The 26,923-nt window shown below is 39.9% G+C and overlaps 1 protein-coding gene across 4 annotated transcripts in view; it reads left to right on the top strand.

Annotated features, from left to right (window-relative positions):
* PLEKHB2 (pleckstrin homology domain containing B2) overlaps nt 1-25,949 on the top strand; it is a 49,463-nt gene extending 23,514 nt beyond the window's left edge. For 2 of the 4 annotated variants that reach the window (XM_029225655.1, XM_029225658.1), the window contains 3 exons: nt 474-563; nt 11,102-11,210; nt 23,181-25,949. In XM_029225655.1, coding sequence (XP_029081488.1) covers nt 474-563; nt 11,102-11,210; nt 23,181-23,317 — 336 coding nt within the window. In that variant the 3' untranslated portion in view covers nt 23,318-25,949. The remainder of the gene's footprint in view (nt 1-473; nt 564-11,101; nt 11,211-23,180) is intronic. The other 2 variants (XM_029225656.1, XM_029225657.1) reach the window with 2 other exon arrangements.
* The last annotated feature ends 974 nt before the right edge of the window (nt 25,950-26,923 follow it).

Here is a 26,923-nt window from a genome sequence, read left to right as displayed (position 1 = left end):
TTTGTTTTCCACTGGGGGGTAATTTACTGAAAGATTTTTAAATTTTTTAATGGAAAAACCAGATTGTGAGTGTAGAACATATCCCTGACTGCTACGTTTTAGATTGTAGGATTTTTATTTGTGAACAGAAGGGATGTTGAGAGTGGTGTAACATCTTTTAAAAGGGCTGGGTAACAGTGGAGGCCCTGTGGCCTTCTTGGGCAGTGAGAACTCTACTTCTGCCCCCTGCTGGTGGCTGAGGAGGGCCACATCCTCCTGAATTCAAAGGACACCGGAGTGCTGGGTGGTGGGCAAGGGGAGGGTGGTCCTGCTAGTCATTGCTTCTCAGAGAGCTGTTATATTTCCTCTTCAAAGATTAAACTTTTCGGCTTTTATTAATTTTTTAATTTACTAAATAAAAGGGTATAGTATCATAAGAGCCTTTAGTTGCTTTGTGGCAACTCACTTGTTTTCATACTTTCTCTCCTCTCAAGGCTTATGTTGGCTCAGAAATCGTGTATGATGAGACTGCCGTGGTTTCCTCCCCACCTCCTTACACAGCCTATGCTGCACCAACCCCTGAGGTAGGGAGCAAATCTTTGCCTTATAGAATCCAAGTGAGGGAAACTTGGCGTCTCTGTGCTACTGTGCTTTTAAAACAAAAGAAAACTTTGAGCCAGCCAGTATCACAGAAATTAGAAATGTACTGTAAACCCTTTCTTCTTTAAACTTTTCTTTTTTAAATAGATTGTTGTCATCTTTTGCTTTCCTAAAATAAAGCAACTGCTTTATAATCTTCCTGTTCACATTTTCTTTTTAAGATAGACCTAAAAATGAATCATGGTAATATGATTTTGATGATTCAAGTTTATACTTAATTATTTACTTGAATACTCTCTATCATCAGAAAAAATGCTTTTTTTTTATTTTGAAAAAACAAAAACAAAACCTTAAAAAAAAATCACATGCCAAATACCTTGTGGTGTCCCCTAGTTAGAGGTGCCAGGCATTCAGTGCTACATATAGAAGTCTCTTGTGGGAGGCACTTTGATTTTTTTTTTACTTTTAATTTTGAAATAATTATAGATTCACAAGAAGTTGCAAAGGTAATATGGAGAAATCTCATGTCTCATGTACTCTTCACCCATTTCCCCAGCTGTTACCTGGTAGATAAAATCAAAACCAGGAATTTGAAATTGGTGCAATGTTTATGTCTGGTTCCATGTCATTTTATCATATGTGTAGATTTGTATAACCGCCACCTCAATCAAGATATAAAACTGTTCATAATATCTTCTTCCTGCTACACCCTCTTATAGTCACACCCTTCTTCCCCTTCCCTAACTCCTGTCAACCACTGATTTGTTTGCCGTCTGTATAACTTTGTCATTTCCACAGTGTTATATACATGGAATCATATAACACGTGATCTTTTGAGATCTTTTGATGTTTTCACTAAGCACAACGCCCTTGAGAGTCATCCAAATTGTTGCATGTGTCAGTAGTCTGTTCCTTTTTATTGCTGAGTAGTATGCCATGGTATGGATGTACCACATTATGTATTGAACGTTTACCTATTGGGAGACATTTTGGTTGTTTCTAGATTTTGGCTGTTACCAATAAACCTTATGTGAACACTCATGTACAGGTTGTTATGCAGACATAAAGTTTTATTTCTCTGGGATAAGTGCCCAAAAATGTAATTGCTGAGTTGAATGTGTGGTAAGTATATGATTAGTTTTTTAAAAAGCTGACAAACTGCTTTCCAGAGTTTCTCTACTATTTCTCTTTCCCATCAGTAGTGTATGTGTGGTTTACTTTCTCTGTATCCTCACCAGCATTTGCTGTTGTCGCTGTTTTTTATTTTAACTATTCCGATAGGTGTGTAGTGATATTTCACTGTGATCCTAATTGGCATTTCCCATAGCTTGTGATGTTGAACATCTTTTTATGTGCTTACTTGCCATCCATATATCCTGTTCAGTGAGATGTGTCTTCATGTCATTTGCTCATTTTCTACTTGTTTCATTATTTTTTTATTGTTGAGTTTTGAGAGTTCTTATATATATGTTTGAGATAGGAATCCTTTGTCAGATATGTGATCAGTAGCATATCTTTTTATTCTCTTGACAGTGCCTTTCACAGAGTTTTTAATTTTGATGCAGTCCAATTTATCAGTTTTTCTTTTTATGGACTGTGTTTTGTTGTCATGTTTAACACTTCACCTAGACCAAGTTTCCCAAGATTTTCTCCTGTGTTATCTTCTGAAAGTTTCGTAGTCCTAGGATTTATACACGAGTCTTTTCTGTTGTCAGTTAATTTTTAATAAGGTGAGAGGGTTATGTTGAGGTTCTTTTTTTTTTTTTTTTTTTTTGCATATGGATGTCCAATTGTCCCATCACTATTTGTTGAAAAGACTGTTAATCCTTTCTGGGATTGGTTTTGCATCTCTGTAAAAAATCAGTTGACTGTATTTATGTGTGTCTGTTTCTGGGTTCTCTGTCTGTTCCATCCTCTGATACCACACAGACTTGATTACTGTAGCTATATATCAATAATAAGTCTTGAGATTGGGTAGGCTGATTCCCCCCACTTCATTCTTCCTTTTCAGAATTCTTTTAGCTATTTTGATTCCACTTACTTTCCATGTAAATTTGTCTAAATGTACAGCAAAATCTTTCTGGGATTTTGATAGAAATCAGGTTTTTGGGGGGAGCATTGACATCTTTATTATGTTGAGCTTCCAATCCATGAAAATGGACTGTCTATTTAGATCCTGTTTGATTTTTTTTCACTAGCATTTTGTAGCTTTCAGTATATAAATCCTGTATGTGTTTTGTTAGATTTATACATAAATGTTTCTCTTTTTTTTTGAATTTTTGTATATGGTATTTCAAATTTCATTTTCTCCATGTTTATTGCTAGTATATAGAAACACAGTTGATTTTTATATGTTGATCTTGTAGCCTGTGAGCTTATTACTAAACTCACTTATTAGTTCTATAAGTATTTTATTTTATAAATTTAGTTATTTATTGGCTGTGTTGGGTCTTCGTTGCTGTGCGTGGACTTTCTCTAGTTGCAGCAAGCAGGGGCTACTCTTCGTTTGCCGTGCGCGGGCTTCTCATTGTGGTGGCTTCTCTTTCTTGCCAAGCATGGGCTCTAAGCGCGCGGGCTTCAGTAGACGTGGCTCGCAGGCTCTAGAGCGCAGGCTCAGTAGTTGTGGTGTGTGGGCTTAGTTGCTCCACGGCATGTGGGATCTTCCTGGACCAGGGCTCGAACCCATGTCCCCTGCATTGGCGGGCGGATTCTTAACCACTGCGCCACCAGGGAAGTCCAAGTATTTTATTTTAGATTCTTTGGAATATACTACATAGACAGTCATGTCATCTACAAATAGAGTTATTTCTTCCTTTGTCGTCTGTGTACCTTCTGTTTCCTTGCCTTGCCTTACCTTATTGCCCTGGTTAGAACTTCCAATATTATATTGAAGAGCAGTGGTGAGAGCAGGCATTCTTGCCTTGTTCCTGATTTTACGGGGGATGCGTTCAGTTTTTCCACACTAAATGTGATGTTTTTTGTAGATGTTGTTTGTCAAGTTGAAGAAAGTCCTTCTTTTTTTTAGTTTTCTGAGTGTTTACCATGAATGGGTGTTGGATTTTGTCATATACCTTTTCTGCATCAATTGATTTGGTCATGTGATTTTTTTAAAAACCTTTTTTTTTTTAAACTTAAATATGGTGGGTTACATTGATTTTTGAATACTGAACCAGCTTTGCATCCCTGGAATAAATCTCACTAGGTTGTGGTGTATAATTCTTTTTATTTATTGCTGAATTCTATGTTTGCTAATATTTATTAGGAGTTTTTGCAACTGTATTCATGAGGGATATTGGTCTGTAGTTTTCTTTTTTTGTACTCTGTTTTATTTTGTTATCAGGTGATACTGACTTTATAGAAGTTAAGGAACTGTTCCATGCTCTTGTATTTTCTAGAAGATATTGTGTAGAAGTGATGTTAATTCTTCTTTAATCATTTGGTAGACATTTCCAGTGAAACTGTCCGGGCCTGCCTGGAGATTTCTTTTGGGGGATATTTTAAATTACAAATTCTGTTTTCTTAATAGTTACAGGACTATTCATTCTCTATTTCATATTGAATGGGTTGTGGTATTTTATACTTTTTGAGGAATTGGTCCTTTTCATTTATATAAGTTGTCTAATTTATGTGTGCAGCTCTGTCATTTGGTCCATACACACTTATATTTTTTTGGTGGATTAACCCTATTATCATTATGTTATGTTCTTCTCTGTTTCTGATAATTTTCTTTAGTCTTATGTCTACTCTATCTGATATTAATGTAGCCACTTCTGCTTCCTCTTTATTAATGTTTGCATGATATCTCTTTTCCCATCTTTTTTCTTTCAACATACATATTACATTTGAAGTTTCTTATAGACAGCATATAGTTGGGTCATCCCCTCATCCCCCCATCTGACAAATCTCTATCTTGTAACTGGTATATTTAGGCCATTTACATTTTTTTATTGTGTAAGTTTAAGGTGTACTATATGTTATTTTGATACCTTTATATATTGTAACTGACTGCAAATGTAGCAATATTTATTACACTACATAATTACAGCATGATATTATTGTCTATATTCATTATATGATGGATTATACCTCAAGGCTTATTTAATACTTGTTACAAGTTTGTACCCTTAAACACCATCACTCTTAACCTTCCCCACAGACCATTTGCATATGATGTAATTTTGATATGTTAAGTATGCCATTTTAGTTTTTGTTTTCCTTTGGTTCTGTTTTTCATTTCTGTATGTTCTTTTACTTAAGCTTTTTGTGAGTTACTAGAACATGTTTTATTTTATCTTATTATTTATTTATTTTTATTTTTATTTATTTTTTGGCTGTACTGCGCGGCTTGTGGGACCTTAGTTCCCCGACCAGGGAGCTAACCCAGGCCCTTGGTGGTGAGAACGCAGAGTCCTAACCACTGGACTGCCAGGGAATTCCCATAGAACATGTTTTAGAATTACATTTTGATGTATCTGTAATGTTTTGAGTATCTCTTTGTATTGCTACTTTAATGGTTGCTCTAGTTGTTACATTATACATATACACATATTTTTCAAAGTCCGGTGTTCACATTTTACCAGGTCCAGTGAAGTATCAAACCATTACCTCTAAATTCCTTTTTTCTCTCTCATTTTATGGTATAATTGTTTTAAGTATTTCTTTTACATGTATTGAGAACCATATTAGATGGTGTTATAGATTTTGCTACAGCTGTCAAACTTATTAGAAAAATCAAGATGTGATTTTTATTATGTTTACATGTATTCTGCTTTGACCATGTTTTTTTACCTCCTGATGTTTCAAGATTTCGTTTATTATTTACTGTTTAGTGAACTTCCTTTTGTCATTCTCTTAGGATAGATCTGCTGGCAACAGATCCTCAGTTTTCCTTCATCTGAGAATGTCTCAATTTCATCTTTGTTCTGAAGAATATTTTCAGTAGTATAGAATTCTGAGTTGACATTTCTTTCAGCACTTGATAAATGTGTGCTATTTCCTTTGGCCCTCCTGATTTCTGATTAGAAATCTGCTATCATTTGAATTTTTTTCCCTGTATACGTAGTGCATTGTTTCTGGCTACTTTCCTTGTCTTTAGTTTTCAGAAGTTTGACTCTGATGTGTGTATTTGGGAATTTATCTTATTTGGTGTTCATTCAGTTTCTTGAATACGTAGGTTTATGTTTCTTGCTAAATTTGGGAAATTTTAACCTATTATTTCTGGAATGTTGTTTTAGACCCACCCTCTTTCTCTAATGAAACTGATGACGCAGATGTTAGATGTCTCACATGTCTCAGAGTTTTTGTTCATTTTTTTCTTCAATCTGCTTTTTCTTTGTTCTAATTAGGTAATTTCTACTCTTTATATTCATGTTCATTGATTATTTGTCATCTCTATTTGTTGTTGAGTCCATTCATTGAATAATTTATTAGTTATTTTTATATTTCTAAAATTTTCATTGGTTATTCTTGATATATATCTTTATATAGTTTTTCCTGATATTTTTCTGGTTTTGTGGAGACTTCCTGTTTCTTTTATGAATTTCAAACATGTTCTTAATTACTTATTGAAATATTTTAATGATAGCTGCTTTAAAATCCTTCCCAGGTAATTCCAACATCTTTGTCATCTTGGTGTTGGTCTCTTTTGTTGTCTTTTCTCATCCAGTTTGAGATCTTCCTGGTTCTTGGTATGATGAATTATTCTTTATCAAAACCTGGACATTTTAAATATTATAAGACTGAATCTACTTAAGTCTTGCATTTTAGCAGACTTCCTCCTAATGCTCCTCTGCTGGGTGAAGAGGGGGTCTGCTTTGTTACTTCATGTAACAGTGGAAGTCCAGGTTGTCCCCTGGGTCCCATTGGACACTGGCTCATTGTCACTGCTGAGAGGGCTGGGAAATCAGGCCCTTCTCTAGGTCTCTGCTGACACCAGCCTGCCTGGGAGTTGGAGGGACTTGCCCTGCTGCTCCCCACTAGCCTTCACTGATACTATGGTTACTGATAAGAGGTTGTGGAAGTACTTACTCTCCACTGGGTCTCTGTTGATCCTACTCCAGCAGGACAGGAAGGGGCACCTTGTTTCTGCTGGGCAGAGATAGGAGTTCTGGCTCCTTGCATGGTCTCCACTGACACTGTGGTATGGGACTGGAGGTGGCCTGTTTCCATCTGGTAGCGATGAAATTCCCAGCTTCCCACTTGGCCTTCTCTGACACTGTTTGAGATGGGGGTGGGAGAGCGTCTTTCTCCATACCGGACTTTGCTGGTGGGAGTAATAGCCACAGCTATTTTTGTGTTGTTTGGCTGGAGTGGAGTAGTTACTGCCTGAAAATGGTCTCTCTTGCCAGATTGGCCTTTTCCTTCTTAGGCTTTTTGGGTAGAGACAGCAGGCTTTCCTTGAGGCAGACCAAGAAAGGTCTGCACACGTTGGCATTTCTTGGTTGCCGCTTCTACATTATCCAGTCGGATGTAGGAGGCAAAAAGAAAACCCAGGGAACTCACTGTGTGTCCTTCTTAGGGTCATGAAGTCCCTAGACAGTCACCTGCTTTCTCTCCACCTTTCAGAGTCTCCTTGTGTTTGTTGTATGTATAATGTCCAGGGTTTTCAGTTGTACTTAGAAGGAAGAATAGGGAAAACAACGTCTGCATCTATTCTGTCTTACAGAAGCATAAATTCTGTCTCCTGCTTTTGTAAGATAACAGGTTTAGATCTACATACGTATTTGCCAGGCCATAGCTCCCTGTTCTCCCCTGTGTATAGCCTTTGTCACATAATGACAATAATTGTAATTGTCTGTAAACATGTCTGCCCTGTCACCACCTGTGAGCTCATAAAGAAGGTCAGGCCTTTCATCTCCATATTTCCCAGTATATGGTAGTCCTTTACTTGGTCAGTGGAGGCAGTCCACTGCCCATTTATGGCAATGCCCTTTCATAGGCAGGTCCTTGTGGAAAACTGCCAGTCACCTGCCCAGGCCTCAGACCTCAGACCCCCCAGTATTAGTCTTTTATATTCTCCTGCCAGGAACTGCTGGTAATTGGGCTGGGAGGGTTTTGCTGCTAGGCTGGCTTCACCAAGAGAAAACTGGCTTTGGATGAATCTCGTTTATCACCTGGTCCAAACTGATCATTTTAGAGATGAACAAAACAAGGCCTACAGTAGTTAGATGACTTACTGAAGGTCAAGTTAGTGGTACAGCTGAAATGAAATTGGAATCTCTGGCAAGTCCAGTTCTCTTTTTTGTTGTGTTTTCCACCTACTTTATTTTACAGCCTGAAAGTAGATTCCAGTTGTGGGTTTGTTTTTTTAGGATATTAAAACAAAGGGCATAAGCACACTGTCTCATGTTCTTTATTTATTGTTATTATTTTTAAAATATTTATTTATTTATTGGGCAGCACCAGGTCTTAGTTGCGGTATGCGGGATCTTTATTTGCAGCATGGGAATGATCTCTTAGTAGTGGCATGCGTGTGGGATCTAGTTCCCTGACCAGGGATTGAACCTGGGCCCCCTTCATTGGGAGCACGGAGTCTTAGCCACTGGACCACCAGGGAAGTCCCGTCATGTTATTTTTTTAATAGAGTGTCAAACTTTATTGACTGCAACTTGGAGAACCAATTTTAATATATTCCCGGTGGTTTCCAAATTGTATTTTTCAAAATTGAGGTATAATTGACATGCAACATTATATTAGTTTCAGGTATGCAACATAATGATCTGTATTTGTATATATTGCAAAATAATCACTGCACTAGGTCTAGTTAAACTCTGTCACCATAAAGAATTTTTTTTCTTGTGTTGAAAATTTTTAGTACATACCCTCTTCGCAACTTTCAAATATGCAGTATAGTATTATTAACTATAGTCACCATGCTGTATATTATATCCCCATGATTTATTTATTTTATTTTATTTTTGGCTGCATTGGGTCTTCGTTGCTGCACGTGGGCTTTCTCTAGTTGTGGTGAGTGGGGGCTACTCTTTGTTGCCTTGTGCAGGCTTCTCTTTGCGGTGGCTTCTCTTGTGGAGCATGGGCTCTGGGTGCACGGGCTTCAGTAGTTGTGGCTCATGGGCTCTAGAGCGCAGGCTCAGTAGTTGTGGTGCACGGGCTTAGTTGCTCTGTGGCATGTAGGATCTTCCCGGACCAGGGCTTGAGCCCGTGTCCCCTGCATTGGCAGGCGGACTCTCAACCACTGTGCCACCAGGGAAGCCCCCAAGATGTCCTTTTTTAATGGCAGAATAATATTCCATTGTATATTTGGACCACATCTTCTTTATCCATTTGCTGATGGACACTTAGGTTGTTTCCATATCTTAGCTATTGTAAATAATGATGCAGTGAACATGGGGATACAGATATCTTTTTGAGTTAATGTTTTTGTTTCCTTTGGATGAATACCCAGAAGTGGAATTGCTGGATCAACTGTTAGTTCTATGTTTAATTTTTTCAGGAACTTCCTTCCATTACTGTTTTCCTTTTTGGAGGCACCAATTTATATTCCTGTCAGCTGTGTATGAGGGTTTCCTTTTCTCCACATCCGTGCCAACACTTGTTATTTCTTGTCTTTTTTTCTTTTTTTTTTGCGGTACGCAGGCCTCTCACTGTTGTGGCCTCTCCTGTTGTGGAGCACAGGCTCTGGACGTGCAGGCTCAGTGGCCATGGCTCACGGGCCCAGCCGCTCCGCAGCATGTGGGATCTTCCCGGACTGGGGCACAAACCCGTGTCCCCTGCATCAGCAGGTGGACTCTCAACCACTGTGCCACCAGGGAAGCCCTCTTGTCTTTTTAATAATAGTCATTCTAACAGGTGTGAGGTGATACCTCATTGTGGTTTTGATTTGCATTTCCCTGATGATCAGTAATGTTGAGTATCTTTTCATGTGCCTGTTGGCCATCTGTATTTCTTCTTTGGGAAGTTGTCTATTCAGTTCTTTGGCCCATTTTTTAATCAGGTTATTTTTTTGCTGTTGAGTTGTATGAGTTCCCTATATGTGATTTGCAAATATTTTCTCCCATTCAGTAGGTTGCCTTCTCATTTTGTTGGTGGTTTCCTTTGCTGTACAGAAGCTTTTTAGTTGATGTAGTCCCACATTTATTTTTGCTTTTATTGCCTTTGCCTTTGGAGTCAGATCCAAAAAATCATCACCATGACCAATATCAAGGGGCTTATCACCTTTGTTTTTTTCTAGGAGTTTTATGGTTTTAGGTCTTACATGTTTAATCCATTTTGAGTTAATTTTTGTGTATGGTATAAGATAGTGGTCTAGTTTCATTCTTTTGCATGTGGCTGTCTACTTTTCCCAGCACCATTTATTGAAGAGACTGTCCTTTCCCCATTGTGTTCTCTTGGCTCCTTTGTTGTAAGTTAATTGACCATATACACTTGGGTTTATTTCTGGGCACTCTCTTCTGTTCCATTGATCTGTGTGTCTGTTTTTATGCCAATACCATACTGTTGTGATTACTTTGTAGTATAGTTTGAAATCTGGGAGCCTGATGCCTCCAGCTTTATTCTTCTTTCTTTGGCTATTTTGGGTCTTTTGTAGTTTCATACAAATTTTAAGATTGTTCTGTTTTTGCAAAAAATGCCATTGGAAGTTTGTTAAGGATTGCATTGAATCTGTAGATTACTTTGGATAGTATGGACATTTTAACTATTCTTCCAATCCATTAGCTTGGAATATCTTTCCATTTATTTGTATTTTCGGTTTCTTTCATCAGTGCCTTATAGTTTTCAGTGTACAGGCGTTTCACCTCCTTGGTTAAATTTATTCCTAGGTATTTTATTGTTTTTTTGTTTTTTTTTCTTTTTAATTTTTATTTTATATTAGGGTATAGTTGATTTACAGTGTTGTGTTAGTTTCAGGTGTACAGCAAAGTGATTCAGTTATACATACACATATATCTATTCGTTTTCAGTTTCTTTTCCCATATAGGTTATCACAGAGTATTGAGTAGAGTTCCCTGTGCTATACAGTAGGTCCTTGTTGATTATCTATTTTATATATAGTAGTGTGTATATGTTAATAATTTATTGTTTTTGATGCAATTGTAAATGGGATCGTTTTCTTAATTTCCCTTTCTGAACGTTTGTTATTAATGTATAGAAACGCAACAGGTTTCTGTATGTTGATTTCGTATCCTGCAACTTTACTGAATTCATTTATTCTTACAGTTTTTTGGTGGAGCCTTTAGGCTGTCATCTGCAAGTAGTGACAGTTTTACTTTTTCCTTTCCAGTTTGGATGCCTTTTATTTCCTTGTCTAATTGCTCTGGCTAGGCCTTCCAATAGTATGTTGAATAAAAAGTGATAAGAGTGGACATCCTTGTCTTGTTCCTGATCTTAGAGGAAATGCTTTCAGTTTTTCACCATTGAGTATGATGCTAGCTATGGGCTTGTCATATATAGCTTTTATTATACTGAGGAATGTTCTCTTTATACCCACTTTGTTGAGAGTTTTTATTATAAATGGATGTTGAAATTTCAGAATTGTATTTCTAATGGGCCTATATCTTTTCAGCAGGCATACGGCTATGGTCCATACAGTGGTGCATACCCGCCAGGAACTCAAGTTGTCTATGCTGCAAATGGGCAGGCTTATGCTGTACCCTACCAGTACCCATATGCAGGTAACTTATGCCAGCCTTTCATTCCTTGTTTCTCTTCATTTAGTGAGTAGATCAATAAAGCCTGAAGAATTTTTATTTCTCAATTTAAGGTGAGCTATGTTTCTTCTGGTTAGACTAGAAATCACTCCACTACTTAAAAAAAAAAATCATTATATATCTTCACACTGCTTCACAAAAGTTAGAGTGGGCTTGATTTTTAAAACTTCACTATTGTATCCAGATTCATCCCCAAGAAGAGAATTTGTACTTACTGAAATTCCTTTACATTAAGAAGCAACCAAACTAAGAGGCCCATTTTAAGGGATAAAAGGTAATCTTTCTCTTTTTTTTCCTTCTGATAATATCCTTCAAAAATTATCACTACTTAGGTGTGATGTTCCATTTTGCAGGTGAAGTAGAGGCCTGGGAGGGCTTATGTTTATTCTGGGCTTTTAATGGGTTCCTTTCATCTTCCACCTCACCCGAAACAAGTTGTTAGGCATGAATGACTGGCCTGTGTAGGAGGCATCAAGTCCTAGGTGCAGCATGGTCAGGGGAAGCCTACAGGGTGGAGGTACAGGAATATGCTGGCGCCTACAACCAGGGCAATAGGGACCAGAGCTACGTGCCTGATGGCCTGAAGAGTGAGGCCACACCCAGACCCCAATGAGCAGGTGAAGTCAGGCAGGGGCAGGTCACAGTGGGTATTGCTTGTCAGAGCGACACACAGGAGAGTGAGTTGGTGAATAGACTGGAATGGGAGCCCAGAGCTTTCCAAGAGATCAGAACTCTAAGTGGCTGTGAGCAAACCTAGCGCAGTGCCTTAACGCAGAAGCAGTAGAAGGAGAGTGTGTTACCAGAAGGGTGTGTGGTCACTGATATTAATGTCGCAGAGAAGCCAAGGGGGCTGCCACGGGGTCTCTGGATTTGGCCGGCCCCAGACTCAAAGTGTTCTTTTGGTTAGTGGTGGTTACTTTGGTTTCTCATGCATTAGCACCTAATACAAGAGAGTTTCTCCTGTTATCTGTGTCTGGAATCTGATGCAGTGCACTCATCTAGCATAGACTGAAGGATTCTGCCTTGCTTGATTTTTTTTTTTTCATGTCAAGTTGAAAACTGATAAAATAATGATGCTGAAAAATGAACTATCTCTCTATCCTCTAATTCTAGCACAACTATTTTTGTTTGAATTATTTTCCCCATGTAAAATAATTGTTTCATCTTTGTTATCTTACATTACTTTTTGCATTCTATTCTCATTTTATCAATAAAATTTTATGTATTTTGTCCAGAGTGCTACATAATCTTCTTAAGTATTTTTTTTTTTTTGCGGTACGCGGGCCTCTCACTGTTGTGGCCTCTCCCATTGCGGAGCACAGGCTCTGGACGCGCAGGCTCAGCGGCCATGGCTCACGGGCCCAGCCGCTTCGCGGCATGTGGGACCTTCCCGGACCGGGGCACAAACCCGTGTCCCCTGCATCGGCAGGCGGACTCTCAACCACTGCACCACCAGGGAAGCCCATTAAGTATTTTTAATGATTGCATACTGTCATGTGGGGTGATGTATTATTAGTTAAGTCTTTACTTTTTTCTTTTCATTTTTACTATCGTAGATATTGCTTTGAATATTTCTAATCATTTTCTTTTCCATTTCTGTTAAATATGTCTTAGAATACATTTCTGATTTCTCTATATTAAATTAATATGTCAAAGGGCAAAAACATTTTTGTTTCTTTTGATACCATTAAAAAATTATAAAAGTTTTCAGACATACAAAAGTAGAGACAGTAAATGAACTGTCGAATTTGCCTGTTACCAGCTTCAAGAGTTACATCTTGTTTCACCTGTACCTTCTCTCCCCACCTCTGGATTGTTTTGAGGGAAATTCAGACTTTATATCATTTTCATCTGACAGTATTACAGTAAGTCTTGATACCATTTACCAAGTTAATTTCCAGAATAGTTCATCAGTTTATAATGCCACTAGGAGTTAGTGATGTACTGGTTTCTCTGTAGTCCCATAAAGATTGCCTGTTGTTGTGCTCTGAAAGTTTTTTTTTTTTGTGGTACGCGGGCCTCTCACTGTTGTAGCCTCTCCCGCTGCGGAGCACAGGTTCTGGACGCACAGGCTTAGCGGCCATGGCTCACGGGCCTAGCTGCTCCACGGCATGTGAGATCTTCCCGGACCGGGGCACGAAACCGCGTCCCCTGCATCGGCAGGCCGACTCTCAACCACTGCGCCACCAGGGAAGCCCTGAAAGTTTTGATAAGGTCTTAACATGGAGTCAGGTTGCTTTAGTTTACATTTGTATGATGACTGGCAAAGATAAACATTGTACAGTTGTTTACAAATTAGATTTTCCCTTGTATGAATTATTTTTTTCCCCATTTATTTTGGGGTTGGTGGTCGGTTTTTAAGCCCTAGCCTAATCGTCTGATGAGAACCAGTCTTTTATTCAGCCCCTAGGCCACAGACTGGGATAATCCCAGCTGTTTCTAATTCTGTACAAAAGCAGAAGTTCTGTGCTTGTGCTTGTGAAGGGAATTTCTGTACATAGGATTCCATCCTTGCCTTTGACTTCCATGATGAAAAAAGAGACAGCACACTTGGGGCCACCTCACAATACTTGCTGCTGAGGGCTGAGTGCAGTCCATAGGCATTCAGCATTTGTGCTGTGACCAGCTAGCAGTGTGCTTGCTGTGGAAGGGCTGCTCAGTAGTGGTCGTCCCACTGCAGCATCGTGCTGGTAACCAGACAGAGCTCTTCAGTCAGCCTGTCTAAGATACTCCGGTGCTTTGCCAGCTTCACGACACACTGCCTTGCAGTGTCCATAGAGGCCCTAGTCGTGCAGAGAAGGTTAAAGGCCTTCTCTTTAATATGATTGGGGACTGGTGGACGGGCAGCCAATTTAAAAGTGCTCAGAGTGCTGTGTACACGCTATAAGTATTCTGTTTTAATTTTCCCTCGTTAGTGGGCATTTGTTCAGCTGTCTCTTGTGGGCTTGAGGTCTTTGGTTTGAGTTGGCTCCTTTGGTTGGAGTCCTCTGTTTCTCTCTTACAGTGATGGTACTCATGTGACACATAATTGCACTACAGTTTCCAGGGCCAAGTCTGAGAGCAGACCTCTAGATTTTGTGATTCTTGGTGTCTCCTCCCCCATCTTTTATTGTTTACTCAATTCGTTGGTTTGATGATAATTTGTAAAAGTTACTTGCCTTTATTTAGACTTTCCTAAAGTATCTAACTTAATTGTCATAGAAACAGTATCCGCCTTTTCTACATTCGTGTTTCGATTATTTACGTAAAGTTTAGTTAAATTAGATAATTAAAATAAGTACAACTTGGAAATGTCCCTAGTTGACTTTGTTAAGGACTTAGCTCCTGGGACTTCCCTGGTGGCGCAGCGGTTAAGAATCCGCCTGCCAATGCAGGGGACACGGGTTCGATCCCTGGTTTGGGAAGATCCCACGTGCTGCGGAGCAACTAAGCCCGTGCGCCACAACTACTGAAGACTGCATGCCTAGAGCCTATGTTCCACAGTAAGAGAAGCCACCGCAATGAGAAGTCTGCGCACCACAACAAAGAGGAGCCCCCCCGCTCGCCGCAATTGGAGAAAAGCCCGCATGCAGCAGCGAAGACCCAATGCAGCCAAAAATAAATTAATTAATTAATTAATATTTTTTCAAAAAAGGACTTAGCTCCCTGGCAGGAACAGAAGGAGAAGTTGGCTCCTGGACATGCATTGAGGAGATCCCTCTGGGGGTCTAACAGAGGGAATGCAGATTTAGATTTTTCAGGGGATCTCTTTTTTTTTTCTTTTTTTAAATGTGGATTAAACATTTTTTTTTACATCTTTATTGGAGTATAATTGCTTTACAATGGTGTGCTACTTTCTGCTTTATAACAAAATGAAACAGTTATACATATACATATGTTCCCATATCTCTTCCCTCTTGCATCTCCCTCCCTCCCACCCTCCCTATCCCACCCCTCTAGGTGGTCACAAAGCACCGAGCTGATCTCCCTGTGCTATGCGGCTGCTTCCCACTAGCTATCTACTTTACGTTTGGTAGTGTATATATGTCCATGCCACTCTCTCACTTTGTCACAGCTTACCCTTCCCCCTCCCCATATCCGCAAGTCCATTCTCTAGTAGGTCTGTGTCTTTATTCCCATCTTACCCCTAGGTTCGTCATGACATTTTTTTTCCTTAGATTCCATATATACGTGTTAGCATATGGTATTTGTCTTTCACTTTCTGACTTCACTCTGTATGACAGACTCTAGGTCCATCCACCTCACTACAAATAACTCAATCTCATTTCTTTTTATGGCTGAGTAATATTCCATTGTATATATGTGCCACATCTTCTTTATGCATTCATCTGATGATGGACACTTAGGTTGTTTCCATCTCTTGGCTATTGTAAACAGAGCTGCAGTGAACATTTTGGTACATGACTCTTTTTGAATTATGGTTTTCTCAAGGTATATGCCCGGTAGTGGGATTGCTGGGTCATATGGTAGTTCTATTTGTAGTTTTTTAAGGAACCTCCGTACTGTTCTCCATAGTGGCTGTACCAATTCACATTCCCACCAGCAGTGCAAGAGTGTTCCCTTTCCTCCACACCCTCTCCAGCATTTACTGTTTCTAGATTTTTTGATGATGGCCATTCTGATGGTGTGAGATGATATCTCATTGTAGTTTTGATTTGCATTACTCTAATGATTAATGATGTTGAACATTCTTTCATCTGTTTCTTGGCAGTCTGTATATCTTCTTTGGAGAAATGTCTATTTAGGTCTTCTGCCCATTTTTGGATTGGGTTGTTTGTTTTTTTTTGTTATTGAGCTGCTGCTTGTAAATTTTGGAGATTAATCCTTTGTCAGTTGCTTCATTTGCAAATATTTTCTCCCATTCTGAGGGTTGTCTTTTGGTCTTGTTTATGGTTTCCTTTGCTGTGCAAAAGCTTTGACGTTTCATTAGGTCTCATTTGTTTATTTTTGTTTTTATTTCCATTTCTCTAGGAGGTGGGTCAAAAAGGACCTTGTGTGATTTATGTCATAGAGTGTTCTGCCTATGTTTTCCTCTAAGAGTTTGATAGTTTCTGGCCTTACATTTAGGTCTTTAATCCATTTTGAGCTTATTTTTGTGTATGGTGTTAGGAAGTGTTCTAATCTCATACTTTTAAATGTACCTGTCCAATTTTCCCAGCACCACTTATTGAAGAGGGTGTCCTTTCTCCAGTGTACATTCCTGCCTCCTTTATTAAAGATAAGGTGACCATATGTGCGTGGGTTTATCTCTGGGCTTTCTATCCTGTTCTGTTGATCTATATTTCTGTTTTTGTGCCAGTACCATACTGTCTTGATTACTGTAGCTCTGTAGTATAGTCTGAAGTCAGGGAGCCTGATTCCTCCAGCTCTGTATTTCGTTCTCAAGATTGCTTTGGCTATTAGGGGTCTTTTCTGTTTCCATACAAATTGTGAAATTTTTTGTTCTAGTTCTGTGAAAAATGCCAGTGGTAGTTTGATAGGGATTGCATTGAATCTGTAGATTGCTTTGGGTAGTAGAGTCATTTTCACAATGTTGATTCTTCTAATCCAAGAACATGGTATATCTCTCCATCTATTTGTATCATACTTAATTTCTTTCATCAGTGTCTTATAATTTTCTGCATACAGGTCTTTTGCCTCCTTAGGTAGGTTTTATTCCTAGATATTTTATTCTTTTTGTTGCAATGGTAAATGGGAGTGTTTTCTTGATTTCACTTTCAGATTTTTCATCATTAGTGTATAGGAATGCCAGAGATTTCAATGCATTAATTTTGTATCCTGCTACTTTACCAAATTCATTGATTAGCTCTAGTAGTTTTCTGGTAGCAGCATCTTCAGGATTCTCTATGTATAGTATATCATCTGCAAACAGTGACAGCTTTACTTCTTCTTTTCCAATTTGGATTCCTTTTACTTCCTTTTCTTATCTGATTGCTGTGGCTAAAACTTCCAAAACTATGTTGAATAAGAGTGGTGAGAGTGGGCAACCTTGTCTTTTTCCTCATCTTAGTGGATATGGTTTCAGTTTTTCACCATTGAGGACGATGTTGGCTGTGTGTTTGTCATATATGGCCTTTATTATGTTGAGGAAAGTTCCCTCTATGCCTACTTTCTGCAGGGTTTTTATCATAAATGGGTGTTGAATTTTGTCGAAAGCTTTCTCTGTATCTATTGAGATGATCATATGGTTTTTCTCCTTCAATTTGTTAATATGGTGTGTCACATTGATTGATTTGCATATATTGAAGAATCCTTGCATTCCTGGAATAAACCCCTCTTGATCATGGTGTATGATCCGTTTAATGTGCTGTTGGATTCTGTTTGCTAGTATTTTGTTGAGGATTTTTGCATCTATGTTCATCAGTGATATTGGCCTGTAGTTTTCTTTCTTTGTTACATCCTTGTCTGGTTTTGGTATCAGGGTTATGGTGGCCTCGTAGAATGAGTTTGGGAGTGTCCCTCCCTCTGCTATATTTTGGAAGAGTTTGAGAAGGATAGGTGTTAGCTCTTCTCTAAATGTTTGATAGATACCGCCAGTGAAGCCATCTGGTCCTGGGCTTTTGTTTGTTGGAAGATTTTTAATCACAGTTTCAATACAGTGCTTGTGATTGGTCTGTTCATATTTTCTATGTCTTCCTGATTCAGTCTTGGCAGGTTGTGCATTTCTAAGAATTTGTCCATTTCTTTCAGGTTGTCCATTTGATTGGCCTAGAGTTGCTTGTAGTAATCTTTCATGATCTTTTGTATTTCTGCAGTGTCAGTTGTTATATCTCCTTTTTCATTTCTAATTCTATTGATTTGAGTCTTCTCCCTTTTTTTCTTGATGAGTCTGGCTAATGGTTTATCAATTTTGTTTATCTTCTCAGAGAACCAGCTTTTAGTTTTATTGATCTTTGCTATTGTTTCCTTCATTTCTTTTTCATTTATTTCTGATCTGATCTTTATGATTTCTTTCCTTCTGCTAACTTTGGGGTTTTTTTGTTCTTCTTTCTCTAATTGCTTTAGGTGCAAGGTTAGGCTTTTTATTCGAGATGTTTCCTGTTTCTTAAGGTAGGATTGTATTGCTATAAAACTTCCCTCTTAGAACTGCTTTTGCTGCATCCCATAGGTTTTGGGTCGTCGTGTCTCCATTGTCATTTGTTTCTAGGTATTTTTTTATTTCCTCTTTGATTTCTTCAGTGATCACTTCGTTATTAAGTAGTGCATTGTTTAGCCTCCATGTGTTTGTATTTTTTACAGATCTTTTCCTGTAATTGGTATCTAGTCTCATAGTGTTGTGGTCGGAAAAGATATTTGAAACAATTTCAGTTTTCTTAAATTTACCAAGGCTTTATTTGTGACCCAAGATATGATCTATCCTGGAGAATGTTCCATGAGCACTTGAGAAAAATGTGTATTCTGTTGTTCTTGGGTGGAATGTCCTATAAATATCAATTAAGTCCATCTTGTTTAATGTATCATTTAAAGCTTGTGTTTCCTTATTTTCATTTTGGATGATCTGTCCATTGGTGAAAGTGGGGTGTTAAAGTCCCCTACTATGAATGTGTTACTGTCGATTTCCCCTTTTATGGCTGTTAGTATTTGCCTTATGTATTGAGGTGCTCCTATGCTAGGTGCGTAAATATTTACAATTGTTATATCTTCTTCTTGGATCGATCCCTTGATCATTATGTAGTGTCCTCCTTTGTCTCTTCTAATAGTCTTTATTTTAAAGTCTATTTTGTCTTATATGAGAATTGCTACTCCAGCTCTCGTTTGGTTTCCATTTGCATGGAATATCTTTTTCCATCCCCTCACTTTCAGTCTGTATTTGTCTCTAGGTCTGAATTGGGTCTCTTGTAGACAGAATATATATGGGTCTTGTTTTTGTATCCATTCAGCCAGTCTGTGTCTTTTGGTGGGGGCATTTAATCCATTTACATTTAAGGTAATTATCGATATGTATGTTCCTATTCCCATTTTCTTAATTGTTTTGGGTTTGTTATTGTAGGTCTTTTTTTCTGTTGTGTTTCTTGCCTAGACAAGTTCTTTTAGCATTTGTTGTAAAGCTGGTTTGGTGGTGGTGAACTCTCTCACCTTTTGCTTGTCTGTAAAGGTTTTAATTTCTCCATCAAGTCTGAATGAGATCCTTGCTGGGTAGAGCAGTCCTGGTTGCAGGTTTTTCTCCTTCATCACTTTAAATATGTCCTGCCAGTTCTTTCTGGCTTGCAGAGTTTCTGCTGAAAGATCAGCTGTTAACCTTATGGGGATTCCCTTGTGTGTTATTTGTTGTTTTTTCCTTGCTGCTTTTAATATGTTTTCTTTGTATTTAATTTTTGACAGTTTGATTAATATGTGTCTTGGCGTATTTCTCCTTGGATTTATCCTGTATGGGACTCTCTGTGCTTCCTGGACTTGACTAACTATTTCCTTTCCCATATTAGGGAGGTTTTCAACTATAATCACTTCAAATATTTTCTCAGTCCCTTTCTTTTTCTCTTCCTCTTCTGGAACCCCTATAATTCGAATGTTGGTGCGTTTAATGTTGTCCCAGAGGTCTCTGAGACTGTCCTCAGTTCTTCTCATTCTTTTTTCTTTATTCTGCTCTGCAGTAGTTATTTCCACTATTTTATCTTCCAGGTCACTTATCCGTCCTTCTGCCTCAGTTATTTTTCTATTGATCCCATCTATTTTTAATTTCATTTATTGTGTTGTTCATCGTTGTTTGTTTCATCTTTAGTTCTTCTAGGTCCTTGTTAAATGTTTCTTGCATTTTGTCTATTCTATTTCCAGGATTTTGGATCATCTTTACTATGGTTATTCTGAATTCTTTTTCAGGTGGACTGCCTATTTCCTCTTCATTTGTTAGGTCTGGTGGGTTTTTATCTTGCTCCTTCATCTGCTGTGTGTTTTTGTGTCTTCTCATTTTTCTTATCTTTCTGTGTTTGCTTGTCCTTTTTGCAGGCTGCAGGTTCGTAGTTCCCGTTGTTTTTGGTGTCTGTCCCCAGTGGCTAAGGTTGGTTCAGTGGGTTGTGTAGGCTTCCTGGTGGAGGGGACTAGTGCCTGTGTTCTGGTGGATGAGGCTGGATCTTGTCTTTCTGTTGGGCACGTCCACATCTGGTGGTGTGATTGGGGGTGTCTGTGGACTGATTATGATTTTAGGCAGCCTCTCTGCTCATGGGTGGGGCTTTGTTCCTGTGTTGCTAGTTGTTTGGTATACCATGTCCCACACTTTAGCTTGCTGGACATTGAGTGAAGCTGAGTGCTGGTGTTGAGATGGAGATCTCTGGGAGATTTTTGCCGTTTGATATTACGTGGAGCTGGGAGGTCTCTTGTGGACCAGTGTCCTGAAGTTGGCTCTCCCACCTCAGAGGCACAGCACTGACTCCTGGCTGCAGTACCAAGAGCCTTTCATCCACACGGCTCAGAATAAAAGGGAGAAAAAGTAGAAAGAAAGAGAGGGAGAGAGAAGGGAGGGGAGAGAGAGAGGGAGAGAGAGGGAGGGAGAGAGAGAGAGAGAGAGAAGAGAAAGAAAGAGGATAAAATAAAATAAAGTAAGATTAAAATAAAGTTATTAAAATAAAAAATAATTAAGAAAAAAATTAAAAGAAGACGTATAGAACCCTAGGACAAATGGTGAAAGCAAAGCTATACAGACAACATCTCACATAGAAGCATACACATACACACAAAAAGAGGAAAAGGGGAAAAAATCATAAATCTTGCTCTCAAAGTCCACCTCCTCAATTTGGGATGATTCGTTGTCTATTCATGTATTTCACAGATGCAGGGTACATCAAGTTGATTGTGGAGCTTTTTAATCCGCTGCTTCTGAGGCTGCTGGGAGAGATTTCCCTTTCTCTTCTTTGTTCGCACCGCTCCCGGGGCTCAGCTTTGGATTTAGCCCCGCCTCTGCGTGTAGGTCGCCGGAGGGTGTCTGTTCTTATCTCAGAGAGGATGGGGTTAAAGGAGCCGCTGATAAGGGGGCTCTGGCTCACTCAGGCCGGGGGGAAGGGGGGGGTATGGAGTGCGGGGCATGCCGTGCGTTCTCCCCTAGAAGTTGTCCCTGGATCCCGGAACCCTGGCAGTGGCGGGCTGGACAGGCTCCCCGGCAGGGAGGTGAGGAGAGTGACCTGTGCCGCGGCTCGCGCCCGTCTCTGGAGCTCCTTTAAGCAGCCCTCTTAATCCCCTCTCCTCGCGCACCAGGAAACAAAGAGGGAAGAAAATGTCTCTTGCCTCTTAGGCAGGTCCAGACTTTTCCCCGGACTCCCTCCCGGCTAGCCGTGGTACACTAGCCCCTTTAGGCTGTGTTCACACCACCACTCTGACCGAAGCCTGAGCCTCAGCTCCCAGCCCCGCCTGCCCCGGTGGGTGAACAGACAAGACTTTCGGGCTGGTGAGTGCCGGTCGGCACCGATCCTCTGTGCGGGAATCTCTCCGCTTTGCCCTCCGCACCCCTGTTGCTGTGCACTCCTCCACAGCTCCGAAGCTTTCCCCCTCCGCCACCCGCAGTCTCCACCCGCGAAGGGGCTTCTAGTGTGTGGAAACCTTTCCTCCTTCACAGCTCCCTCCCACTGGTGCGGGTCCTGTCCCTATCCTTTTGTCTCTGTTTTTTCTTTTTTTTTTTTTTTTTGCCCTACCCAGGTACGTGGGGAGTTTCTTGCCTTTTGGGAGGTCTGAGGTCTTCTGCCAGCATTCAGTAGGTGTTCTGTAGGAGTTGTTCCACGTGTAGATGTATTTCTGGTGTATCTGTGGGGAGGAAGGTGATCTCCGCGTCTTACTCTTCTGCCATCTTCCCCCTCTCCTCTCCAGGGGATCTTTTAATTAGGTCAGCTTACAGGTTGCTACTGTATTACATTTCACTAGTTGGAGTTGCCTAATTGAAATTATTTAAATTTCAAGGCTGTGATAGTGAATGCTACAGTTCACCAGTTTTGTAGTTTAAACATACTGCCCTCAACGCCCGTGTGCCTCACTTTTGCCTGTCTATAAAATAGGGATAACAGGAAGCTCGACTCATAGGGTTCTTGTGAGGATTAAGTGAGTCAATGAATGTAAATGCTTGTAATACTATAAGTGCTTAGACTAGTAAGCACTTGTAGATGTTAGCCTTTAGTGTCACTGTTGGTTTCACTTCCATTATTCATCTACGTTGACATATCACTATTGGATTAATCTGTTTCCTAGGGTTGAACTGCTAAGGGAATAGTGGGTCAAGGAGGAAAGTTAACACTATATGTGAGCAATTGTAAAGCTAATTAGCTATTGGACAATATATTGTGAAGCATAGAAGAGAACAAGCAATACATTTCCAGTTGTAAACTCTCATTGTGCAAATAAATTTTAAATTTGTTTAAAATTTGCTTTTTAGAAGTTTTCCCCCAGCATAAATATTTTTCCCCATAAAGACATAAGGTTAAAAATGAAGAGCAGGTTAGGTTAGCAGATTAAAGGTTTAATTTAAAAACGGTTTGCATGAATACTAAGAAGCTAATTAACTTCTAGGTGGGTTTTTCTTCTTAGCTGTCAGTGGGGATTCTTGACTCTCCCATTGTCTCTAGGCTCTGTGTGTCTCCCACACTCCTCATCTGCCTGCCATCCTGATGAGCAGAATGTGCGGGGCTGAAGTGGACATTGGAGGCTGGGGGTTGCAGCTCCATTAGGATTCTGCTCTCTGCAGTGTCTGGGACTGTGGACCTTGGGAAGCTGCGCATCTTGATTTTCTCTTAGTGCCATCTTAGAAATGGAGGTGTCCTCCTCACTTGGCCAAGTCCAGTCACCTTCGCCTGTGGTGGAGGAGATCTGGGGAGCACTCACTGCAGTCACCCCACCAGCGCTCGGAGGGAGGGGTGCAGTGCATGGAGAAACCTCTGGAAGGGTCCCAGTCAAGTGAGCCATCTTTTTGAGTGAATGTTGGACTTCACAAACTGCTCCTAATTTTTCCTTCTTTTCTAGGACTTTATGGACAGCAGCCTGCCAACCAAGTCATCATTCGTGAGCGGTATCAAGACAATGACAGTGACCTGGCGCTGGGCATGCTGGCTGGAGCAGCCACAGGCATGGCCTTAGGGTCTCTGTTCTGGGTCTTCTAGAGTCCTTGGAACCTGGATGTGCATAGCTTCTGATACCCTGTGTGCAATAATATAATTTGCAGGGCATTTCTGTTTGTTATAAATGTTTTTAATAATAGTTTTAGTAGTTCTTTTGAAAGTAGTGACATCATACTTATAACTAATCCATATATGTACCATGGAGAAGGCTTTGGAGTGCTGTTAAAACGTGGACTATTTGGGGGCACTGGCTCATTCTAGGAGTTTTTTTATGGAACTCTCAGAATACGTTATTTGAACACACCTGTTTGGAAAGGGCATTTTCCTTTTAGAGTTAGGCCTTAGTGCTTAAGGGGTAGTTATTTTAGTGTTACGCGAGTAACGTCGTGATGTATGAGTGGTGAGTGATTGTGGCAAGAAGAACTGCAGCTGTTTTGGTTTAATGCCAGACTTTGAAACCTCAGACCAGACCTGGATGCACGTTACTTCAGGAGTCGTAGGCTGGAACCCTCCTGAGGCAAAGGTGTGATATCGCCACAGCCTCTGGGGCTCTGCAGGCTCCCAACAAAACCGACTGCTTAGGATGATGGGCGGGATGGCAGATCCCCCGCTTTAAAATGATGCTTTTCATTTTATTTTTACTAGTTTGTTTTTGGTAGTGATCCTTGGAAAACATCCCAAATTAGGAGTAGGCTTGAGTCTCAGCGTTTTAGGGCTTTATCATTTAAAACTTGAACAAGACAAAACAATTACAAACAAGTGTGTAGAGGTAGATTTGCTTTACTCAGAGGCATCATGTTTTAAGTGTTTGAGTATTTTTATTGCCACTTCAGCCTACTTATAGCTTATTTTTCTACTTGTTGAGAAAGTAATATTAAGAGAATGGTGAGGAAAGTGGAATGAGAGCCATAGTTACAGTGTTACTGTTTCAGGGGATTGGGCTGCACTGAGGGTCCTCTTTCCCACCCTTCTGAAGGCTGCTAAAGAGCCCGTTTCCTGTCCTGTGCAGGACTGGGGCACTGTGGCTGTCCCTGAGCACTGGGGTGCGTGGAGCCCTGGTGGTGGCATGGTGGGGGAGACTCAGGTTACAGATGGGAGTTGTGGCCTAAGGACATGAATGACCTGCTCAGGGTATTACTCCACCTGACCAGGACACTGGCCTTGTTTTCATTCTTGACTCAAATGTCACAGAGAAGCTTAAAACCATTTAATTTGAGCCCCAACTATGTGTGAAGCTCTGGAAGACTTCGTGCATTTTTCTTATTTCTTTATTTATGTAAAATTTAAAACATCAGTTATTCTGTCCTGCATGGTTTTAAAAATGTACTTTTACAAAGGCAGTTTAGCGCATTGAAGGTCTCTGCTCCTGTACTCCATGTGACCCGATTTTCCATAAAATACACTCCTAGTAGCACAAATTCCATTTTTATTCTATGTGGGCAGTTACATACGTAGTCTTTTGTTTCACTGATCAACCCACTCCATCTCTAAGGCAGACTTAAATAGATCTATCTCCGTATGAAACCAGATGCCAAATGAACTTTGTGGTGACCACAGGTGTGTTTTCCTAGCCAATTCTATTGCACTTGTTGACACTGGAGAGTCTGTTTCCAGCTGAAAAGAAGTATACTTGGCTGTCATCTCTTTGGATGTTTGACACGGTGGAAAGTTGCCAGATGTGATGTGTGACGACACTGGTTTTCATGGTTAAAAATGTTGCTTTAGTTATTTTGCGTCGTATGTAGTAAGAATGGTTCTTTTCAGATGGTAATCATTATTCGAGCTGTATGTTTTACTTACAAAATACTAAACTGAGTTTTTAATGTTGCATCATTTTGAACTTGGAGTTACTGGAACCACCGGTACTGAGTTACGTCAGTGAAACGCCCTTGAAGCAGATGGTCTCCTTGTGTTTCCCTGGCTTCTCTCTGACAGAAGGGGGAGAGCTATGGACTGAAACTCGTGCACACGTGTACCCCCCCATCTTCAGTCCCTGTCCCCAGCGGGGCCAGCCCCACTGGGCAACTGTAGTTGAGTCTGGAAGTTCACTGTCACTAGTGACTTGATCCTGAGAGGAAATGCATACTCTGTATAAAGATGGGCTGAGATACTTCATTTCCCTGGCCCCAGCTCTCATAGATGCTAGCGCTTAGGTAATCCTAAATCAAGAAGGTGAGTTGGAAGGAACTTGTTCAGGTTTAGTCAGTATTTTACTTCCATGTGTACTTTTAACTGGTTGGCTGTTGACATTGCACACATGCCAGTTGGCTTGTTTCTTAGTTCTGTTCTTTTAATTCCTTGAGTTAACTTCAGGGTCTTAGATGTAAAGAGAAGGGAGAGACCCGTGGTTGTTTCAGATCATCATTCATAAAACGGGCCAGACCGGGACACAAGATCTGGATCATGGGAGAAGTTCCTGCCATTGAGACAGAATGACCCACATTTATTTTCTACATTACTTGTGATACTGTGTGATCTTTCTCCTTCCCAAGTTTATGTAGACACCAGCATGGGATGCAGTTCCATTTTTTTCTCCTAGGGTTGATCTTTTTTTCTGATTGCTTGCCTGTCTCTAGTATTCTGTTGTGTCCTCAGAACCTATTTTTCCCCGTATATGCAAATTGTATGTTTATAAGTGAAAATGTTAATACATTAAATGATTGTTAACCTTAAAGCATATTTCATTGACTTCTATTTTTTTTTAAATTCAGTTTATTTAAACTATAAAGATAAAAACGGTTCGTGCGTTTCTCCCATCCCCCACCCCCTCGCTCTGACAACCATGAATCTGTTTTTTTTTTTTTCATTTATTTTCTAGTAACACAGTCAGCTTTTCCTGCTGCATCACAGGCAATAAGAAGGCCATTTATTGAGCATTCCATAAGTGCTAGGGAATGTATTGTCACATCAGAAAACAATAACTCATTAAATTCCTATATTAACTCCATAAGGGATGTATTATCCAAGTTACTCTGGATGAAACTGAGGCTCAGAAGTTAAATTCTTTTCTTGGGAGCGCACAGGTAGTAAATGAAACAGATTTATATCTGATATTAAAACGTATTCTTTTTCCCTGTGCCACACGTGTATATGAGAGTAATTTCCACAAGAACATCACAGGGGTCAGTACTTCTAGGATGACTATTAAAAAACTGACAGTATCTTCCTCAACCAGATCTACTTGGCCTTGTGGGTTCAGTAACTTCTGCAATATCTTTGGGTACACGACTTTGTGTTTTTGTTGTTTTGTTTTAAAAAATTTACATTTTTTTTTTCATTTCTGCATTACCTCACTCTCTTCCTGGCTAGCTTTTCTGTTTATCTCGCCTGTTGCAGACTTTGATTAAATTGTGATGTGTGGTTGCCTGAAATAGTTTAAGGTTAGGAATCTCATACTAGAAGCTCTGGGTCTGTTGGTTTCATTTCTTTAGGGGAGAAGTCTCTAGTATTTTGTCTGGGGACACTTATTTCTGGATGTCGGGTAGGGGAGACACTCCACACAGCCTTTGTAAGCCCTTCTACTTTTCAGCTGGACTTTATTCTCATCTTCCATCATGCTGGCCCTTGCTGCCTCTGGCTCTTTTTTTTTTTTTTTTTTTTCAGTTTTTGAATAGGTTATACACACACACACACACACACACACAACTT

This window comes from Monodon monoceros, unplaced genomic scaffold (assembly GCF_005190385.1).
Source record: "Monodon monoceros isolate NGI ecotype Baffin Bay Population unplaced genomic scaffold, NGI_Narwhal_1 Super_Scaffold_16, whole genome shotgun sequence".
NCBI classification, from domain to species: domain Eukaryota; kingdom Metazoa; phylum Chordata; class Mammalia; order Artiodactyla; family Monodontidae; genus Monodon; species Monodon monoceros.
This window is presented reverse-complemented; position numbering and strand designations above follow the sequence as displayed.